The sequence below is a fragment of the Leucoraja erinacea genome, chromosome 26, assembly GCF_028641065.1.
Source record: "Leucoraja erinacea ecotype New England chromosome 26, Leri_hhj_1, whole genome shotgun sequence".
NCBI lineage: Eukaryota > Metazoa > Chordata > Chondrichthyes > Rajiformes > Rajidae > Leucoraja > Leucoraja erinaceus.
Window position 1 is genome coordinate 22,168,617 of NC_073402.1, and position 23,060 is coordinate 22,191,676.

The following is a 23,060-nucleotide window of genomic DNA, read 5'->3' on the forward strand; positions in this document are numbered from 1 at the left end:
ACTTGTTGGATTTCGGACATTTTCGGATTTCAGAATGGAAGATTTTTAGCGTAGATTAGGTAGGTAGCGCGGGCGGCTTGAAAAGTCTGGAGCAGCTGCCTCCTCCCCGGAGACCGGGAGAATCATTGCATAAATGTTAGTCAGTTAGTTTGGAGGGATTTTATGTGGTGGTGGTGGTGTAGGGGTGAAGGGGGAAACTTTAATTCTTAGTCCCCTACCTACCTGGTCGGCGACTCCCAACCTCGCGGAGCTAGGGGCTCCGTCTGGCCGCGGGCGGCGCCGGTTGTAGCTCCGACCCCGGCAACTCTACCCCGGCTGCGAGGCGCTCCAAATCCAGCGCGGCCCGCGGCCGGACGTCCCAGCTCCGAGAATGTCGGGAGTCGGCGGCATCGCAGTGCTGGGATACCAGCGGGGAGCGGGCAATGCCTTACCGGGTCGCCGTGCGGCAAGCTCCGGAGCGCTGTGGCCACCTTCTTCCAACATTCGCGGAGCGTCGCTGGATTTGGAGCCGCGGAGCTGGGGGCTCCGTCCGGCCGCGGGCGGCGCCGGTTGGAGCTCCGACCCCGGCAACTCTACCCCTGGCTGCGCGGCTCTAAATCCAGCGACGCTCCGCGATGTTGTGTGTCGGCGGCCACAGCGCTCCGGAGCTTGCCGCACGGCGACCCGGTAAGGCATTGCCCGCACCCCGCTGGTATCCCAGCGCTGCGACGCCGCCGACTCCCGACATTCGCGGAGCTGGGGCGTCCGGCCGCGGGCCGCGCTGGATTTGGAGTGCCTCGCAGCCAGGGGTAGAGTTGCCGGGGTCGGAGCTACAGCCGGCGCCGCCCGCTGCCCCACCGGCCACAGCGCTGCGGAGCTTACTGCACGGCGACCCGGTAAGGCATTGACCGCTCCCCGCCTCTCCGACCAGGTAGGGGACTAAGAATTAAAGTTTACCCCTTCACCCCCCTTCACATAAAAGCCCTCCAAACTAACTGACTAACATTTAAGCAATGATTTACAGATGTTTAAGCGTCTCCCGGTCTCCAGGGAGGAGGCAGCCGCTACAGTAGTACAGACCTGGGTTGACCGTGGGTCGTTTTGGGTCAAGTTTGGCGCCAAACTCGAGCTTTGGTGCGCAGACGACATCTGGAAAAAATGGCCGGTTTTCGGAGCTTTTCGGTTTCTGGAACTCCGGATAAAAGGTTGTGCACCTGTACCTTTATTGAAAGCCACATGAAAACACAAACTCCATGTCGAAATGAGTTGAATGATGATGAGGGCAGAAAGAACTGAAGCTAAGTGTGGTAACGAGAAAACCAAAGAAGGCCTACACCCTACCCTATCTTACCTAGCTTGAAGTGGCAAAAAATGATTCCAGATGTCAAAGACTTTGAATGCTTTCTCTGAACAAGAAAAGTGATCAAATAAACACCGACCAAAGATCATGCATTAATCTTTGGAAGAAGACCTGAAAAGATAAACATCAGCTCGTGAACCAATGAATGCAGCTGACTACCGACCCCTGGACATGGAAATCGTGAGCCAAGCATACATCTTTTCAATGGTTTCAATCCTTAACACATGACCTAAGGAAACGTCTGGAAGCATAGTACAAACAGACACACACGACACAGTGATGTCTGCAAACTGGGATGAATCATCTGGCAAAATCTATGTAGCTGGTTGTCACAGATCAATGGATGTGAACTTGAACACTGAAATAGTTAGACAAGCCAAGCTGCAGATACTAAAGGGCCTGTCCCACTGTACGAGGTAAATCAAGAGTTCTCCCGAGTTTTCCCGTTTCGAACTCGGAGAATGTCCGTAGCGGGTCCGTAGGAGTTTGTGAATGTCCCGTAGCGGCTCGTACAAGTAACGGTAAATACTCGCGAAATTCGGTAAACTCGTGACGTTTTTTCAACACTGTGAAAAATGTCCACGAGTAAAAAAATACTCGTGATGAAAAAAATTGTTACTTTTTACTCGTACGAGCCGCTACAATACATCCACGAACTCCTACAGACTCGCTACGGACATTCTCCAAGTTCGAATCAGGGGGAAACTCGTACAATGGGACAGGGGCTTTAGGCTGATGGTCATAGTAGAGCAGCATTTATAACCAAGAAACCAGCTTGCAACCTGGGCATTCCCTTAATTGAAGAACGAGAGTTCCCATAGACTGATTGGCGCAAACAGCTGTAAAGAGACATTGTAATTTTTTTATGAGAATATTAAAAATGGTAAATCTGTTAAGTTTAGATGTTAGATGCATTTTTAAAATGCATTCATTTATTAGGATGTGGGCTACACAAGCAAGTTCAGTATTTATTGCTGCTCACTAATTGCCTTTGGGAAAGTGGTGATGACCCACCTTTTGGAACCTCTACGGTCCTTCTAGTGACGCACTTCTACAATGCAAATCAGATGAGAGCTTCAGTAATGGAAAGTTTCCAATCCCGGAGTGTACCTTGGGGAAGAAGCTGCAGATGGCAGAATGTCCTTGATGGTAGAGGTTTCAGATTGATGAGGTACTTCTGATTATACCATCTATGCTTTGCTATAACACAGAGATAAATTGTGAAGAGATGACTGCGCAGACTGATTCCAGAGGTTTGTGATCTTAATAATTGCCCTTATCGGCCAATCTTCCCAATTACTTTGGGGTCCAAAACGGAACCACAGTGCATATATAAGGATGTGTGCTATTATTCCACAACTATGGAGTCGTTAATGTATAATGGGAAAGGATAGTCTCTGAATACTCCCAACTAGCGATCTTTGGGAATGAATTGATGGGAAGTTAACTTCAAATGGTCTACTGTTGGTTCTGATATAGTTCAGTGGATTGGCCATATTGAAAAACCCAGCAGTGGGGGATAATGATTGAGGAGCGAGAGAACAGATCCTTGTAGTTGAAGATCCACCCGAGAACCCATGATTAGAGAATATGTCTGTATCGGGAAGAAGCAAATACATAGAAATATATAAAATATGAGCAACTGTACCATTCAATGATTTGAACCTGCTCTGTCATTCAATATGATCATGGCTGATCATCTTAATGCAGTACTTTGTCCCAGCTTTCTCCCAATATCATTTGATCCCTCTAACGTAAAAACAAAAGCAAATTACGTTTCGAATATACTTCATAATTTAACTTCCATTACTTTCTGTGGTAGATAATTCCACAAGTTCACTACTTTCTGGGATAAGAAATGTATCATCTTAGTCTTAAATGCCTTACGCCGTACCCTTAAACTGCGATCCCTGTTCTTGGACTTTCAATTCATTGGGATCATCCTTCCAACATCTAATCTGTCTGTCCTTTTTTGTGGCCTTTTATGAAATTCACTCTCATTTTTCCAAACTCTAGTCAATATAAGCCTAATTGACAATCTCTTTTTATAGGAGAGTCCTACAAATCCATCTGGCGATCCTTTATTGAACACCCTCCATAGGAAAAACATCCTTCCCTAGATACGGAGAGCAAACCTGCGCACAATACCAAACTTAAGTGCAGTCTCACTGAGGCCTGTGAAATTGCAGCGAGACAACCCTGCTCCTATACTCACTAAAGATGGCAGCATTTTGTCTTTCTCTTCTGTGGATCTAATACTATACCTAATTTCTTTTGAAATACATGTTTTATCCACCCTTTATGTTTACATTTGTGCCAGGCAGGAACAAACAAATACTTTATCCATACAATCTTTAAATGCTTGTCATTGACAGTTCACTGTTAACTCTCTAGGTAATGTTCATCAATCTTTCATAGCCAACTTGCTCCTCCTACCTTCATGGCTTTCTTTATTTAGATTTAGATCAGGATTCTCAGAATCAACTCACTCGTTCACCACCTTAGTGAAGAATTGTGTCAATCTTCTGTAAGGAACCCCAAAAGTAAGATTTATCATTTATTAATTAGTTTAGGCACACTAGGGCAAACTGTTCAGTAAGGGCAACCAAAGTTTGCTTCTAGCAATCCCCATAGGTGACTGTGGGGAAAAAATAATGCCCGTAAACTACAAAGATAATCAATCTTCCAGAAAAAATGTATATTAATTTGCTAAAAGCATGGAGATAACATAAATCCCTTATATCTAAGCAGACATTTCCTTTGAGAAACTAAAAAAAATTAGGAAAATTAATCTGGACAAATAATTAATGGTACAGCATCAAATATTTTCATTTAAACAGGCCTGTGTGAAGTGACAGACAGCTGAAGCAATTAATATTTAGACGTGTCAAAAGGTTTAGAAGTCTCTTAAACAATTAAGGAGCTGTCTGTAGGAATTGGAAGTTACCCTTTCCACGCGTGAAATCAATGTTGCACATATCAGTTGTGTACAAGTGGGTGACACAAACATGGGTGAAAAATCTACTTAAGAAAACGCATTAAAGGGGCTTCCATGCAGAATCATTTGCAAAAATGGTATCTATAAGCTTTCCATTGGCAGTTACTGCATTGCTATCTTACTGGCTGTTGGGCAGTAGGTCATCTCTTTTTGAACACCATTCATGTTGTCATGGAGGCAAGGAAAAAATAGTCAGTATGAGGGGGACATGACATTCTGCTGTGTTGGGCTGCCATTTTGCTCTGTAAAGTTTGAAATGGCAGCTAGGCACTTCTCTGGGATACTGAGTGAATTATGCTTCAAAGTGCCCAGGGCTATTTCACTGTGGACATTACTTGGCCTGGAAATTGTTGCAGATGTGATTTACCATGCACAAATTTAATGCGCAAATTACACATTAAAATTTCCATCAATGGGTTCAATTTGTAGAAATGTATTTTTAGTACATGTAGAAAGATGTCTCTGAAATATATCTCCAATAAAACACCAGGTTTACAGATGTTAGATATTTTTGATATGTCAGCCGGATACAGTTCCCATGTGATATAGGAAAATGTAATTTTATGCCAATTATTTCAGCCACAACTACTTGAATGCAAGATAAATTTACAAAGAGAATATTGGAGGAACTAAAACTGTTTACAGTAAAATGATTCATCTCTTTGAAGTCAATGAAAGGGTAACATTGTCCACCCAGTCAGCACCAAGGCAAAAAATAATCGCTAATTCTGAAATATTGCGTGCGTCGTCCAGCTAACCAATGCTTCAGTTGGTATAGGAAAGATGTAGCGGCCTTGAAAAAGGTATATATTCTTCTTTTCTTTTCCCTTCAATGTCTCCCCACCCATGAATATATTTATCTTACTCCCAAAGCCCTTCACCTACTGGCTCCATGACCTATCTCACCAACTTCTCATCAATCCCTCCCCCAATCCCCTCAGTAGATATATTATTCCATAATTGTTTCCAATATTCCTCTCCAAATGTTGCATCAACCTCCAACTGATTCATAACATTGGATCACTAACTGCTCTTCTAATTAATCTGAGAAATCCAGATACTATATATGGTCAATTGTGAACATTATTTGACCCATAATTACAGTTACATAGTTAGACTTTTCATGAGTGACTGTATTTTCTTGTTAGCAAAGACATGCTCAAAGACATGAGTCACCAGGTGGCGCCAGCAATGGCTGCCTCGCCAACAGTCTGTCTGTCCTTTCCTTTTTTGTGTCTGTTTTGTATGTGTTAAAAGTTTGTTTTTTACGTGTTCTTTAGCTTGTTTTATGTGTGGGGTGGGGGGGGGGGGGGAGTTGGAGGAAACTTTTTCTAATCTCTTACCTCGACGGAGATGCAATTCTGTATCGTATCACCGGCCGCACTGCGGCCTAACATCAAGGAGTTGACGGCCTTTGCTGGAGATCGACCGTGAGGTCCATCGCGGGACTTTAACATCAGGGAGCTCGCGATCCCTGTCGGGGATCATCCTTGGGGCTCCAACTGTGGGTGCCGGCAGGCTTCAACATCGCAGAGCTCGTGGTCTCTGGTTAGAGACCGACATCGGGGAGTCCAAGCTGCAAGAGGTTCGACCGCCCCAACGCGGGAGTTAGGATCGCCCCGACGCAGGGGCTTCGATCGCCGGCTGTGGGGGCTTCAGTCCCCCTGACTGCGGATGGTTTGACTGCCCCGACCACGGGAGAATAAAGAGGAAGGAGATTGGACTTTATTGCCTTCCATCAGTTTGGAACATGGGGAATCTGCTGTGGTGGATGTTTATATTAACCTTTATATAGTTGTGCGTCTTGTTGTTTTTATTTAGTATGGCTGTATGGTAATTTGAATTTCACTGTATCTTAATAGGTACATGTGAGAATAAACTGACATTGAAACCTTGAAACATGCCAAATGGCTTATAAAATATCTCTATCCTAAATAAATTATTTTATAAGGAATAATTGTTTCTTGTAGTTACTCACCAAACAAGCCACTTGCATGTCCATTCTTTGACAATGGTTTGAGTTCATTAGTTCCCCACGCATATCGTCTATAGTTATCCCAGGCAAATTTCATCATCTAATATGGAAGAAGCAAATAAAAAATTACTGTGTATAAACTTACATCTGGCAACTGAATACTGGGACATTAATTGTAATCCAATTTTGCCATGTTTCCTATTATGTAATGTTCTAATGACGTCCTTTGGAAGATAATTTACCTGTCCTGCAATATATCGCAGAGGTAGACAAAAGTGCTGGAGAAACTCAGCGGGTGCAGCAGCATCTATGGAGCGAAGGAAATAGGCAACTTTTCGGGCCGAAACCCTTCTTCAGACTAGTAGAAGATATATCACAGAGGGTTGTGGAAGCTAAATCATCAAGGTGTTTAAAAAGTAGATTCTTTTTTTGAAAAGTCAAGCCAAGGACTATGTTGAACTTGCAGAGAAGAGACGAGCCCACGGGTCCCAATTTTCTTATGTTCCTATGTTCTTATATTGGTGTGTGCCTGGAAGACTAACCTGCAAATTTCACAATTTTTACACTTAGTCCTGAGGATTACACATTAATCCAGGTCCTCTTAGAATGGCATTATATTCTGCCACCTACAGTTTGTGTTGAATGCCAGATCCTATCCATAATTTGTAGCTGACACTGTTCCAGAGAATGGAGTGACAATCCACTCAGTTTCCATCTGCACAATAGGCCCCACTGATGCTAGAGCTTGTGCACTCCACATGTTCCATTTCTACACATTATGTATAAGTTTATTTAAGGGACTTTATTCTTATCCAGTGAAGGGAGTCAACGGTAAAGGCCCTGCCCCACTTTCCCGAGTCCCACTTTCCCCTTGATTCGAACTCGGAGAATTACGGTAATAGCCATTCGTAGGTACTCGGGGCTATTTTTTTTACACGTGGACATTTCTCAACATGTTGAAAAAACATCCAGACTTACCTGATGCCCCGAGTTCCCACGGCTGGCATTACGAGCCACTACGAAACATCTACGGACTCCTACAGGCTATGATATTTCAGTTTTTTTTCATTATTATGTAAAAATTTCGAAACATCTGATTTGGCTTTTTTAATTACGGGGTATCGTGTGTAGATTGTTGATAAAAAAAATGATAAACAAAATGTGAAAAAAATGAAGTAGTCTGAATACTTGCTGAATGTACTGTAACTACATCATCAGTTCATGGGTAGCACTGTCATCAATGTCCACATCCCATAAATAAATACATGTTTTAAACATTTGTTTCAGGTCAACCATAACACTCTAAGATGTTGATGTCCATAATATGATCATCTATCATTCAAGTTCAACCAAGGTGAGAGAGATTTTTATTTTTTAATATGATTATTAATGATTATTTGCCTTACTTGTTTGCTAAATATCATGCAGATGCTGCCCTTGGTTAACAATTATTAGGATGAAGATGTTTGGATGAAAGGCACTTCCCTGAGCAACTCCTGCAGTGATATCCTGGGTTTGTGCAATCTCTGACTGTCCTTCAAAAACTACAATCATTTTATCTTGTTTGTAGCTTGGAAAATTGACAAGCTATATTGTTGTCAGGATCAATAACTTGTTTACTCTAACCTGGTGAGAAACAAATTGGCTAACTATTGTTGCCTATGATGGTGGGAAGTGAATAAGAGATTTAATCAGATTATTTCCATAATCTGATTATCTCCATGATTATTTTGGAAAATTTGCATTATTTGCACCTGAGGGGTACGACTGACCAAAAGTAACAGGAGTTAAGTGAAGAAATTACCAAACACGTCAATGTAATCTGGTACACAATCATACAGAGTTCCACTGTGGTTGTGGGTGTTCATGGAACATTCTTCTCCTGTTCAGACACTACCATCATTATCGAATGAATGTATTTATATTGCAGAGATCCAGAATCTTTTGATCCTTTGATTCAGGAACCTTTGAACTGGTAATACTTCTGGCATTTTAAGCATATAGATATCCCTGTTTACTATCTTCACATCCCTCACTTCATTTAAACTACACCTGCTTTTAAACCCAGCAAGCATTTCTACACTCTATACAATCAAGCTCGTGACCTGACTTGACGACAAAGTTGAGGAATGAGTGATGAAATAACAGATATAATTTATATTTGTGTTGCTGCTGCTCACTTGCATCTAAAAATGGTGCCCAGTTTTAGCATGCTCCTGGTCTGTGTCAATGTAACAAAACAGCAATGCATATTACACAATGCGTGTAATATCACATAAAAATATTTTCTTTACCTGCGCAGTGTGCAATGACCAGTTATCAGAATTATTGTAAACATGTATACTTAAAAGAACAAATGATCACGTAGATTACTTTATAGTGTTCGCAACCACTGTTCTCCAATAACTGTTCCAGACTGGCCAGTTGTGGTACAACCAAGAGAATCTTGACAAGCCTCTCATCCAGAATTTATTTTCTCTGTCACTCAAAGTTTCCTGTCCATGATGTTTAGTCACGAGCATTAAGAAATGAACAGTGTTAGGTGAGCAGAAAGTTTATTTGACTGTGGTTTGTTGCCTGCAGAATATAACTTTCATAATATAATATTCAATTCTATAATATTCTGTCAATTTGGGCGATGGATTTAGCTCTGTATACAATATCAGATGTTGTTTGATTAATTTGCGGGACAGCTATTCCAATTAGTCTTAACGATGAAATAAGAATCTGCAGGATTGTAAAAATTAAGACTGCAATCCTCTTGAAACCAGTGTCCAATACATGCAACCAATCTATTTTTCTAATATTATTCATTCACAAAATATGAACATCACTGGAAGGGCAAGCATTTATTGCCAATTTATATCTGCCTTTCCAGATGGTTTAATGAGCTGCTTGTTTGAACATGGCTGTCTGTGTAAAGTCAGAAATCCCAATATTTTTACTCAATAACCATGATCAAACCATAGTACTTTGAAAGAGAATTTGTAATATAATGCCCCTGTCCCACTTACGAAACCTGAACGGAAACCTCTGGAGACTTTGCGTTCCACCCAAGGTTTCCGTGCGGTTCCCGGAGGTTTTTGTCAGTCTCCCTAATGGTCGAAAGTGGTTTCCGCTTCTTTTATGCTCCGGCGATTATTTCAAAAAATTCGAAACCAGCCGCGACTAAAAATAGGTTGCCGTTTTAAAAATCGGTAATTTTTTAGTCGAAGCAGGTTGCGATGCTAGTTGAAGGTGGTTGCCGGAGGTTGCAGGTAGTGGAAGGTCTTGCATGTGAGGTAGCTGCAGGTAATACCAAAGCATCTGTCCTAAACTCTGCAAACTCTGGCCAAAGCAGCCTTGAATGAATCTGCAATTAACTTTTAATAAAACTGACATATACCCACATTGAGAAAACATTGTCAAAAAACAAAGGAAGTTTCATAAAAACCAACGAACAAAAAAATAAACCATATCTTACAGAATGTAAATTCAAGGATACTTTTCTTAATTACTGCTTCAGGTACTACCAAGCAGATTTAAGTAAGTGTTCTCTTCATTAAATCTTTTGCTATAATCTCTAAATGTACCATCGGCAAGTCAAGACAGGTGATGGTTCAAACTGTGCCTCAACTAGCTTTAAGTCTTCAAAAAATAATAATTGACAAAAACTGCCTTTGGAATTGGAAAAAACAAAAAACACAGAAAAAAGAAAGATAGCTCCGTTTTTTTCAACTTTTCACATGAGAGCAGAACCAATGGAAATGGAAGAGCTTGGAAATGGAATGGAATCCTCACTGGAGGCAAGATGGGAGGAAATACAGTTGAAATAGCTGTGGGATGTTTGAACTTGTAATGGCTGTTTATTCACAATCTGTACCCCAAGATCAAGACAGAGATCCACAAAGGCAAGAGACATAGAAGATGTAGGTGAGAGCTGGTTGGAACTTAGCAACAAAAGCAATAAAGTACTCTAGTTTTCTATAAATGTAGGAAACAGCACAAATGCAGACATCAACACACTAGAAAGAATTGAAGGGAACAGTAGGATTAAAACAAGGAATGTTTCATGTATCTCATTATTCCACATATGTTGCCATAGCTACACCTTTTTCAAAGAAAGTAAATAGAGCTAAAATAGTTGTGCAATGTGAAATTGAGTTTAGCCAGACAAATGATATGCTGGTGGTGATGAAATTGTCAGACATCTGCTCCAGAAAGCAGCCGAGGATTCTCAGTGCTATGGGATGTGTGTGTATCCAAGGATACACAGCCATGGTAAAGATAAGCTGGTTAGTTCTAGGAAAACTATCAAAGATTAAAATGCAGGTTTGTATTGCTTGTCGGAGAGGGATTTCCTCGGGCTGCTAGCTGATGGAAGAAAAATCGATTGGACTTCCGTTCCCAGTTTATATATTTTTTTTAATTGCTGGACAATTTAATCGCTTGATTAAAGTAAAATGCGACTTCTAACGCCCTCAACTCCTTCAACGTCACGGATCGCAATATCAGGACAAATCAAAAGGTATGTCGTTTATTTCACATATAATCTTGCTTCTTGGGGTGGCTTTAGTCTTATGATCTTATGTTGCGAACATGTTATTTAGGCCCGCATACGAATCAGCCGTGTCTTGCCTGCCGATATCGGCTTAAAATTTACGGCAACGGCAATGCTCCAATCGATCACAATCCAGAAACACCCACTCTCAAGATAAGTAAATAAAAATTTTGCACCATCATGTCATAAGAACATCTAAATCATCTATATTTTGTGTTATTGTCTATCCATGATTAATATTTTCATACAATTGATTATTTTCATACTATTTATTAATATTTTCATACTAAAACAAGTTTTAGTCACATGTATTATGCAAAAAATAATAATTTTGATTATATTGAGGGATGTTTCTGGATTAATTTATGGGAATTAAACATTAAATTCCTTCCATTTGGCATACAAGTTCATGACAGTGAGATTTAAAAATCATGTTATGTTGTATGAATTCTTGTGTGAATGGGATCAGTTTGTTATTTGTTATTGAATATTTAGGCTATTTTAAAATGTTAGCCTTTTCTTAAGAAATGGATAATGTTTAGATCTAGTAATTGAATTTAGATGAATTTAATTTTTTGTTAGGTATTTACTATTTGTTTTAGCATTTAACGTTATCATTTCTACCTTTTTTCTAAAACTGAAAATAATAACTTGTTTCTGTTAATGCTGTTCAGTGTTTTTTTTCTTCTTTACATTTTAAGCAGATGTCTCCGAAGAAGAAATGCAAAATTGTCAATCCAAATGCCCAGCAAAAGCGACTGATTTAGACGGCATTCGCAGAGATTATCCGAATTTGGATTACTCCAAATGTGATGATCTACTCTACAGGACATTCTTAATGGGAAAGTAGTGAACAGAAAAGCATGTCATGCGTGGTTTGAAGAGCAAAAATCTCTAGTTTACAATGCCAAAATTGAGGAAAAACTAGGTGTACAGAGTTACTTATTGGTTACAATCTGAGGAGTATGATGATGCTACTGATTATGATATGCCAATGTACCAGCTAGCAACTGATCTTCTCCATAAAGACTTGGTCTATTGCGAGAAATTGTAATTTATTTACCTATCTGTTAAGGACTTACAGCATTTTATACAATAATATTAAAGTTCTGATCTTGAGAATATCACATTTTTGAATTTTCAAGGCAGTCTGGGTGTTTATTACTATTTCCGTCACAACGGTCGATTTTGTAATTAGCTACAATTAGGTGACTAACTAATTATATGCTTTAATTTCAGGTCATCCAAGCAAGGTGTTTTACATTTGTTTCGGAATGCTTCAATCTATAATAATTGAACATTTCATTCAGTTCTCTTAATTTTTAAGAAAGTTATGATCTTTTGACTGTCCTCGTACACAGCTTTTGTGTTAAGTCAATGGAAAAGCAAGATGCTAATTTCCGAGAATGAAAATGGCCAAAACCTTTTTAATACTGAAGATATGAAAGTGAATTAGGTATCAAATTAAAGTTATTTTTATGCTTTATCTGATGGGATAAATTACAGGCTTGATTTTTAAAATCTCAAAATGTTGTAACATTCCTACATTAATCAGGCTTTATCAAACTCTAGCACTAAATTATCATGTTCTGTATACTGTGGACCGCTTGATTGTGATCGTGTATGTCTTTTCGTTAACTGGAGAACATGCAAAAAAAAAGTTTTTCACTGTACCTCGGTATGTGTGACAATGATAAATTAGACTAAACCAAACCATGGCTCGATCTTCATTTGAGGCATCCTGGTCCAGAAGGAGGGATTAGGAGGCATTTGAAAGATGACACTTTGTCACTGTAAGATGGAGAGTGCAATGCTGTTCAGAAGACATGTTTGAATGAGTAAAGGAAGTGCAAACAATTGTGACAGTCAATGCCACAAATGCAGTTCACGATGAATAGATCTAGCGGAAGTAAGATGCCAGAGGGAGGGGTCTAAATAGATTTGGAATTCTGAAGATAAGAGAAAAGATCCAGTCTGGGCAAGCATCCGTGGCCAAAACAATGGGCATGGAATCAGAGGAAGAAGAATTCTGCATTTTATTGAGATTCTGAATTTATTAAGGTGCCTATATAATGAATTGAGGATTTTGCCATGGATTGATCACATAGGACCAAGAGGAGACCATCAGAGAGCATAATGAAAACAAGGCAAAGTTGAACTGAGGGGAATGCAAGTTGGGGGTCAAAGGAACTTAAAGGGAGAGAAAGATCAGAACAAACACTGAAATTAGAGAGCAGTTAAAATTTGCAATCTTTCATGAAGAGAACAAATCTTCTACCGCAGCACCATATGCAAAAGATAAAGTGGAACTGCAGACCAAGAGAGCTTCAAGAACGCGTGGGTCAGTGATGATGAAGAAAGGTCAGAAGTATGTATGTGGTAATGCATGACATTAAGTGCGGATCTTAGGATGTAATGAGAAAAATACATCAAGAAACAGTAGATAGTTTGAACATAGTTGTGATCGGGATTGTGAAGAGTAAAATTTCAGTTGGAATTCAAGTGGTGAGAGTATGAGCTGGCGACATTTTCTATGGAAAAAATTTGTGGCTCTGGGTTTGGTTAATGCCTGACAAAATAAATGCATTCTATACTCACAATATGGTCTCAGTATATTGGAGAAACTAAACATAGATTGTATGGCCATTTTATGGGGTACCCTTGTTCAATCTTCAGTGGCAATCCTGAGATTCCAGCTGCCTGTCAGTTTAATTTTCCTCAAGGCCTCCTAGACTATTCCAATGAGGAACAACACAAGCATAAGGAACAGTAACATATACGCAGGAAGGAACTGCAGATGTTGCTTTACACCGTAGACACAAAATGCTGGAGTAACTCAGTGGGACAGGCAGCATCTCTGGCGAGAAGGAATGGGTGATGTTTCGGGTCAAGATCCTTCTTCAGATTGAGTCTGGGGAGATGGAGACCAGAGATATGAACGGGTAAGATGTGAAAGCAACGTCATAGCAGACGATGATCAAGGAAATGTAGATTGGTCATTGTATGCTGATGGGGTAGGAGGGAGGTAACAACGAGGCATGCAATCAGAAAAAATAATCAGGACAGTGAAACTGGGAGAACTAGGGTAGGGGAGGGACGGAGAGAGGAGGAAAGCAAGGATTACTTGATGTTAGAAAAATCCAGTCATACCGCTGGGTTGTAAGATGCCCAAGCAAAATATGAGGTGCTGTTCTTCCAATCTGCATTGGGCCTCATTCTGACAATTTATATTCTGTCTGTGCCTTGGCGACTCAATATAGAACTCAACGATTTCAGGTAATCTGTTATTTTTGTTCATATCATTATTGACCAGTTCTGTTGCAAGTGTATCCATCGGTTACATTAGCAGTTATTTTCCACCAACATTGCCCTTTTGCTTTCACTGCTCTGACCTGCATTTCACAAATATTTACACATCCCTTTGTTTATTTTCTCCCCCTCGAACAGCCCTCATTAACTTATCAACCATTGACTTTGTAAATAATGTATTACATTGAAAACTTGGCCTTATCCAATCAGAAATATTTTCTTATTCCTTCTTCCACTTTTTCTAAAACTTGCAACTAGCATGTTTTCTCACTTTTTCAGTTCTAATGAAGAGTCTTCAAGCTGAAATATTAACTCCGTTTCACTTTTTGTGGATGCTCTCAACTTTGCTGACCGTTTTCAGCATATTTTATTTTGTAAGTACAGTGTTCTACTCGATGATTGGTATTCAGATAACATCTAACTAAATTGCTAAGTGGTTCATCATTATGGTGAGAGCCCACTTAACTTCAACAACAATGTACAAGAATCTCACGAGCTCCAATTAAATTGGAATGGAAATTAAAAAACCGACCAAATCCATTAATGCTGATTTGTCTCCTGCCATACATTTGATTGAAGTCTTATAGAATCTTTCATAGAACCAAGTAAATGCAAATAAATAACACTCATGTTTATTGAAGGTTCCGCGTAATCACAGTTCTGGAGTAACTCAGCAGGTCAGACAACTTCCCTGGAGTACATGAATAGGTTGTCGTTTTGGGTCGAGACCCGTTTTCAGTGATTATGGGGGGGGAGGGGTGGAGAGAAGAAAGGTGGAAAAAGGGAGAGGCAGGACAAAGCATTGTAAGTTATAGGTCAACATAGGCAAGAGTGGGGGAGTTTGATAGGCAGATAGTTGGATCAAAGGCCATAAATATATAATGGAAGGTGTGAGACAGGTTTGGGGAGTTGTGGATTGTGAAGTCAGAGGGAAGAAAGTAGAAGGGGTGGGAGGGGGGAGAAATAGGTGGGATTTCAGGTGGGGCACAGGGGGGGAGGGGAAGGGGCAATGGGTATTAAGAAGTTACGTAGAATTGGAAAAATCAATGTTCATACCTACCCAAGCGGAATGAGGTGCTGTTCCTCCAGTTTGCTTGTGGCCTCACTCTAGCAATGGACGAGACCCAGGTCAGTGTGAGAATGGGAAGGGAAGTTAAATTGGTTTGCAACCGGGAGATCCAGCGGGCCTTGGCAGACCGACTGCACGTGTTCAGCAAAATAGTCATCAAGTTTACACTGACCTACAAGGCACTGAATGGTCTAGGTCCAAAATACATCGCTGACCTACTTGTTGTATATGAGGCGCCTAGACTCCTCAGGTCTTCAGGGACAGGTTTACTCTGTGTTCCCAGGGTCAGAACTAAAAATGCTGAAGCAGCATTCGGTTTTTATGCTCCACACCTGTGGAACAAGCTCCCTGAACACCTGAGGTGTGCACAGACTGTAAGCGCATTTAAATCAGGCCTAAAAACACTGTTGTTTACTATAGCTTGTCCATAACCCGACATGCAGGTAATCTTAACCGTCTAATTTTAACCCTTTTATGTGCTTTTTAAAATCGTTTTATTGTTTCATTGACGTTTTACTATTCATACATTTGTCGTATTGCTTATTTTACAATTTTTAATTATTGACTATTTTATTTTTTCTTTCCTGTAAAGCACCTTGAATTGCTGTTTGTACGAATGGTGCTATACAAATAAACTTGCCTTGCCTTCGTTTTCGCCAATGTATAAGAAGGCACACCAGGAACATTGGATGCAGTAGATGAGGTTAAGAGGACATGCACATGAATCTCTGTCTCACCAGGAAGGACTGCTGGGGCTCCTAGATGGAGGCGAGGGAGGAGATATTTGGATGTCACATCTTCTGCAGTTGCTGGGGAATTTATCATGGGAGAGGGTAGTTTTGGTGGGAAGGGATGTGAACTAAGGAGTTGCGGAGGAAACTGAGTTGTGTGAAAGGAGGAAAGTGTGCAGATGGGAAGAATGAGATGTGCAGATGAGACTAGCGATGGGATCACATTAGAGATGATGGAAATGTGGGACTATAATGTATTGGATGTGGAGGCTAATGGGGTGAAAGGTGAGGACATAGGTAGCTCTGTCATTACTCCATCTGGGGGGAGGGGGAGCTAAAGAAGAACAACGAGTCACTGAGGAGACACGGGTGAGGGATCCATTATGACAGTTGGGGAAAAAACATATTTACTAAAGAATGAGAACATCTCGGATATCCCAAAATTGAGTCTTATTTTGGGAGCGGATATAGCGGAGATGGAAGAATTGAGAGTGGGGGAATAGTGTCTTTGCAAGAGGCAGGGTGGGAGGAACTATAGTCCAGATAACTAGGAGTTGGTAGGTTTATAATAGATGCAATTCGATAGTCTGTCCCCTGTGATGGAGGCAGAGAGATCAAGAAAGGGCAGAGAGGTGACAGAATTAGTCCAGGTGAATTTGAGGGCAGGGTGGAAGTTAATGGTAAAGTTAATGAAATCCACGAGTTCTGCATGAATGCTGGAGCCATCCCCGATGCAGGCGTCGATGTAGCAGAGAAAAAGTTGGGAGATACTACTTGTGTAGGCCTGAAACAAGGACTGTTCAATGTAACCAACAAAAAGGCAGGCATACTTAGGGCCCATGGCTACACCTTTAACTTTGAGGAAGTTCTTTGCTTGGTCAAATAGGCAATGATAGATTCTCACACAGTTCGAGGTTCTGTAGAGGAACCTGAAGAACAATATGGATGCAGTCATCGGCTGCCATAATCATGGTGCTGACAAATCTACGCACCTGCTTAATCTAATGTTCCCTGCTGAAGAATATCACCAACCTCCCTAGTACTGGGAAAAGTAACAGATAACAAGTCAGGACATAAATTACCTGTAACTACTTGGAATAATCCAGAAGTTAGGTCACAGATCTCTGCCAAGGCTAACGTAGAAAGCATGTCCTTATACAGAGTTTTGACCAGAAATATTAACTATTCCTTTCCCAATCCTTGACCTTCAATCCAGTGATTTCTTCTGCCAGTTTATTTTTTGTCAAGATATTACTCCCTGGAGGGGTTGGAGAAAAAAAATATGGCCCCTGTACAATCTAAGGATTGTAAGATCAAATCTGTTTAGTTAAATGATACAGTATGGAAACAGGTCCTTCAGCCCATATCCACTACAACCACTGATCACCCATTAACATTAGACCTATTTTATCTCCCTTTCCCATCAACCCCTGCTAACTAAGGACGATTTTACAGAGGCCAATAAACCTACAAACCCATACGTCTTTTGGAGGTGGGAGGAAACCGGAGTAGTTACAAGGAGAATGTGCAAACTCCACACAGGCAACACTCAAGGTCAGAATTGAACTCGGGTCTCTGACCATGCGAGGCAGCAGCTCTACCATCTGTGCCATTGTGCTGCATTTCATTGCCTCGGATTCCAAGTGTGATATTTCAGCTCATGCTGCAAACCGAATGAAACCATCACAGAAGCAAAACAAGCTTTTAACTGTGGGAATTACTGTGGAATGCTCCCAATTCCTGTGTTCAAGCAGATTTATGAATAAGATATCACCCTTTCAAGTGTTCTGCAGCAGACAATCAAAAAAGAAGAAAAATATGCAATTTAAAAAATCTGAACTACTGTACAGTAAGCAGTCCTAATGAAAACCTGGTTCTATTGTGATGGCTAATAACTGATCTGATATTGCGTGAATGTGACCTAATTTCTCCTAGCAACACTCCTTCTGAGCATCACAGTTTGCATATTCTAATGTGTGTGTGATTTGCAAAGTGAAGTACCTAGCTTAAATTTCAGAGTGGCACAGTTCAGACCGATAAACAACATTATGGCAATCGACTCAGTTGAAAATATCAATTTTGCAATACAAAGCGCTGCTAAAGCCAGCTGTAGTGACGCCATCTTCTTGAGGCAACACCTCCTGGATGGTGGGTAGGGTTGTGTCTATGATGGCGTGGGGAGGGTCCCAGCAAACAGCGCGCCGGGAATGTTCCGACAAACAGGCCAAGCTCGCCGCCGCAGACAGTGGACTCGTTCTCCGCAACCGAAGACGGAGGACCCTCCCGCCGCAGACCGAGGATTGCCCGGCTCGAGTATCGTGGACCGACGACAGAGAACGCACCGGTGGACCCGGCTCGCCCACCACGATCTCCAAACTCGACCCCATGCCACCAGCGCTGACGGGTCCCTTGCCGCTGTGAGCGAGGAGGAGCTCCATGAACGAAGGGACCATCTAGAGCGTAGGGGGACCCGCGCCACCAAGAGCGAGGAGGGGACCCGCGCAGCCGAGAACAAAGGGGGAACCCGGCAGGTGGCCATCGAGGACCCGGCAGGAGGCTGTCTGCTGTTCCATGCAGCGGTAGGCCTGATTTGCTGCGGCAAGCGGAAGATAAAACTATTTGATTAACTTTTTGTAACTTTGTGTACTGCCTAGGTGAGGTCTGGTGCATGATTTGGCCAGGTTGTATGTAAAAAAAGCATTTCACTGTACTTAGGTACATGTGACAATAAAGTATTACTAAATCATTAAACCGGCCCGAGTCCACCACTCTCCAGCCTCCCGTTCCTATACATGAGAACTGCCATACCAGGACCTGATACAACCAGTCAGAATACTTTAAATAGTACACATGTAGATGTTTGTTAGAGTATTCTACGACATGCCAAATCTGGCCGACCTTATTTGTGATTACATCTATGTACTATGCCCAAGTCAGGTCATCTGAGATATTAACACACAGGTGGTTGAATTTGTTAACTCTCTCCACTGCCAACCAGGCAATACACTAGAGATGCCAAATGCTGGACACTTGCTTAAAATTCAAACTGCTGGAGGAACGCAGTGTGTTAGGTAAAATCTGTGAAGCCAATTTCCTTTCTTGATCTCTCTGCCTCCATTTTAGGTGAGAGATAACCACGGATATTTATTATAAACCTACTGACTACAACAGCTATCTCAGCCACAACTGCTCCCACCTTGTTTCAAGCAATCATACCAATTCTCTCAGTTTCTCCGTCTCACTGCATCTGCTCTTAAGATATGGCTTTCCATTCTAGGGCATCTCAGATATGCTCTTTAGTAACATAGATCCCACCTCCCCCTATTCCACAGTCGAGGGATGGGTCCTCACCCTTGTCTCCTCCATTTCTCACAATTTTGCTCTCACCTCACCCCCCCCCCCCCCCCCCCCCCCAGAACAGGGAGTTTCCTTGGTCTTTACCCATCACCCCGCCATTCTCCCCATCTAACACATCATTCTTGGACATTTCCACCAGCTTCAACACATCTCCAATCACGCCCGCCCCACCATTTTTTGCATTCCACAGAAACCTCTCTCGCTATGAATCCTTGGTTCGTGCATCCTTCCCCACCCTCCATTCCACCTCCCAGGCACTTTCCCCAGTAACTATAGGAGATGTAAGACTCGTCCCTACATCTCCTCCCTCACCTTCATTCAGGGACCCAAAACCCTTCCAGGTCAGAGAGAGATTTGCACACACCTCTTCATCCTCGTCTATTGCACAGTGCTCTCAATGTGGCTTCCTTTGCATCGGAGAGACAAAGCGCAGACTAGGTGACCACTTCACTGAACACTTGTTGTTCAGCAACAGCAGTTGTTGTTTTAGCACCACTCAACCAGATGTTCTCTCTCCTGTACGCTGGCTCATCATCACCCATGATTCAGCCAACAGTGGTGTCATCAGCGAATCTGTAGATGGCACTGGAGATGTACTTAGCCACAGTCATGGATATGTAGAGCAGGGAACTAAACATTAGGCCTCGAGGTGCACCTGGTTTGATGATCAGAGAAGATGGGATTATCCATTTTCTTCATGTATTTTCCATAAACCCTTATCATTTGCAGTAACCTTTTACAGGAAATCTAAATAAATTACACATGCTGATTCCTGTATATCTACCATTTATCAAAATGCATAATATCCCTTTCATTGAACCATACTGATTGTACCTAACACATCATGTTTTTTCTAAATGTATTCAATTCAATATGACCTTTCCCAGAAGGTAGAGAATTTTGGAAGATCATAACTAATACTTCCACTATCTCTGCGTTCATTTCTTTCAGAAGCCCAGAATATAGGTCATCAGGTCCAAGGAATTTGTCATCCCTTAGTCTCATCATCCTTCCTCATACTTTTTTTCTAGTGTCATTAATTGATTTGTGTTCCTCACTCTCTCCTGTTCATTGCTTATTTACTATTTAGTGCCTGTTATTATGTATGCAATGAGTGCTTTCACTGTAAAGATAGATACAATATATTTGTTTATCATTCTGAATTTTTATTCCGTTACAATGCCACATTTAGTCATATTTTGTTGTTTTATAAAAATCCTCCCAATCTTCCAGGCTGCTACTAATCTCTGCAACTTTATTGGCCATTTTTTTTCCAATCTAAATATTGTTATTAACTTCCTCAGTTAGCCACAGGTAAATGATTTATCCCACGTAGCCAATTTCCCAACAGTTCTTGTAAACTAATCAGATCTTTTTTCCTCATAAAGGGACTTCAGCACTGCGTTCCAAAATAAGGTCACCCATTCATCAAAACAACTGTCAAACTCCACAGCTACTTTAGTCCAGTTAAAAACAATCCCCTACCCAGATCCACTGGGCTGTTTCACAATCGTGGCTGCCGGTGAATGGTCAATCACTGAATCCCTTCTGGCCCATCATCATAGAGTAGTTGAGAGATATTTTATTATAGTGATGGAAGTGGGTGAATTGGATTTGCACAAAATCTGCTTTATTTTCATCACTTCTTTGGTTGTTCGAATGTGGCAGGCCAAGATCTGGACACACAGGTGTTCAAACTACCCGCTGCACTGTATTGTAATGACCTTATCTATCTAGAATTTTATCTTTTAAGCATTCTCAAATGGATCAAATTAGTACGTCTGTCATTTCCACTCAAGGAAAACCAATTTGCACAAATAATTCAAAAGCACCAATCCACCGACGACTGGTAGAAGCTTTAAGTGATATAATATTGGAAAGTAGAAATGCAAGTTAATCCACGAAGGATTGTCAAAGGAGCTGCTCCTAAAACTACATATTACATCTCACAATAAAAATGTCCATGAGAAGAATATTAATAGAAAAAATAGAACAGTCTTGAACGTTATATTCTTTCATTTATGTGTGCTTGACGATCCGTTCGTGGAAACATCAATATATGCGATTGGAGCAAACTATCCTCATTACATTGTCAGCAGTATTGTCAGCAGCAGTTGTCAGCAGCAGTTTTACACAGCTTCCCGGTCCAAAAATGGACTTTCTCATTGCATCGCTATCTATACTACTGTAAAATACAAAATGCTGATGAAACTCAGCGGAGCAGGCAGCATCTATGGAGGGAATATACGGTGACGTGTCGGGCTACGGAAAGCTTTCCCTTCGCAGATGCTGTCTGATCCCTGAATTACTCCAGCACTTTATATTTTGCTCAAGATTCCGGCATCTGTGGTTCATTGTGTCTCCATACTACTGCATTTAGGGCAAAACAATTGGCTTAATAAGATAATGCAACGTGCGCCCACCCCATTGTGTTCTACAATCTGACAGCGTCAAACTGTCTCAAATCTAATGGTGCCCGCATTTCAGTCACTTAACCCTGCTGCCGCCTTAATTTTCATTTCTGACGAGAATATTCGTACCTCTTTAACTTTCTCTCGATGGCTCCTCGCATCCCGATCTGCAGATTGTACTCGTGGTTCCAACGATGGCGCGTAGTGACTGTTGCTGGGTTCCACCAGGCCTCTACTTACTGCTGCTGCCCCACTAGCGGAATTGTTGATAACCCTCTGCTCTCCTTCCGTCACCCCCTGGCGAATGAGATCCAGCAAGGATTCTTTCCTCAATCGGTCTTCCTTTCCTCGCCAAACGGAACCGATGTGTGCCTCCGTCTGCCTGTGCAAGGACGCTGCAGCGGGCCTCGGCCCCAGTCCCTGCCCGCTGCCTGCAATGTCCGTGCGCTGCGGGTCGGTGGACAATAAGAAGAAGCGACGGAGTCGCAGGGAATCCGGTAGGAAGAAGATGGCCCCGAAGCACACGGTGATCAAGGCACTGAGGAAGATCAGAAACACAAACCGCTGGGAGAGACGAATACTCCCGAAGCGACTGCCCAACCCCAGTCCGGACCCTGAACATAGCTTTCGGATCATCAGCACTCGCACACACGGCAACAGCTCAAAGCAGAGTCAAACCCAACGCACTCTTCCTCAAACCAAATGGGATCTGCCCCAACACCCAATTGGAAGTGCCCCAACATCCAACAATATCTGCCCCAACGCCAAATATGCTCTTCTTCTTTAACCAGCGAGAACCACTCCAACATCCAGCGGGATCTTCCCCAAAATCTGCCACACCATCAAGGAAGGACCTTTCCAAAAATGTGGATCAATCCCCAAATCGAACCGTCCAAATTTCACGTATGGCCAATTTTGTTGTCGGCTGGGGTCCCCGTGTGCTGGATGCCAGGTATCTGGGTGTCCCGCTGGGCTGTCGGCCAGGGGTGGGTTTGGCGGGCTCTGGGTGAGCGGGCGGGCGGGCGGGCTAAGCCTGTGCCCTCGCGGGCGCGCGGACAAGCGGGCGGGCGGGCGGGTGGACAAACGAACGGGCGGCGAGATCGTGTCCCGCGCGCGCCAACCGCTCACTCTGCTGCTGCTCGCGCCTTGTTTTCCTCCCGTCACAAAGCTTCACACTTGTCACCGGAAGTCCCGCCCCTCGCAAATACCCCCTCCTCATTGGTCAGCGTCGTTGTCAATCAGGAGAGTGCAGTAGGCGGAGGAGATGAATATTCATCAAGAGGCGGTATGGTTATTGATTTATCTAACTTCAAGTAATCCTTGCTTTACTT

The 23,060-nt window shown here is 42.1% G+C and overlaps 1 protein-coding gene across 1 annotated transcript in view; it reads right to left on the reverse strand.

Moving 5' to 3' along the window:
• Positions 1-22,853, reverse strand: part of LOC129709790 (mannosyl-oligosaccharide 1,2-alpha-mannosidase IA-like) — an 86,793-nt gene extending 63,940 nt beyond the window's left edge. The window contains exons 1-2 of the mRNA XM_055656380.1: positions 21,859-22,853; positions 6,316-6,412 (exon numbers count right to left, since the gene is read on the reverse strand). Coding sequence (XP_055512355.1) covers positions 6,316-6,412; positions 21,859-22,365 — 604 coding nt within the window. The 5' untranslated portion in view covers positions 22,366-22,853. The remainder of the gene's footprint in view (positions 1-6,315; positions 6,413-21,858) is intronic.
• Positions 22,854-23,060: the final 207 nt, after the last annotated feature.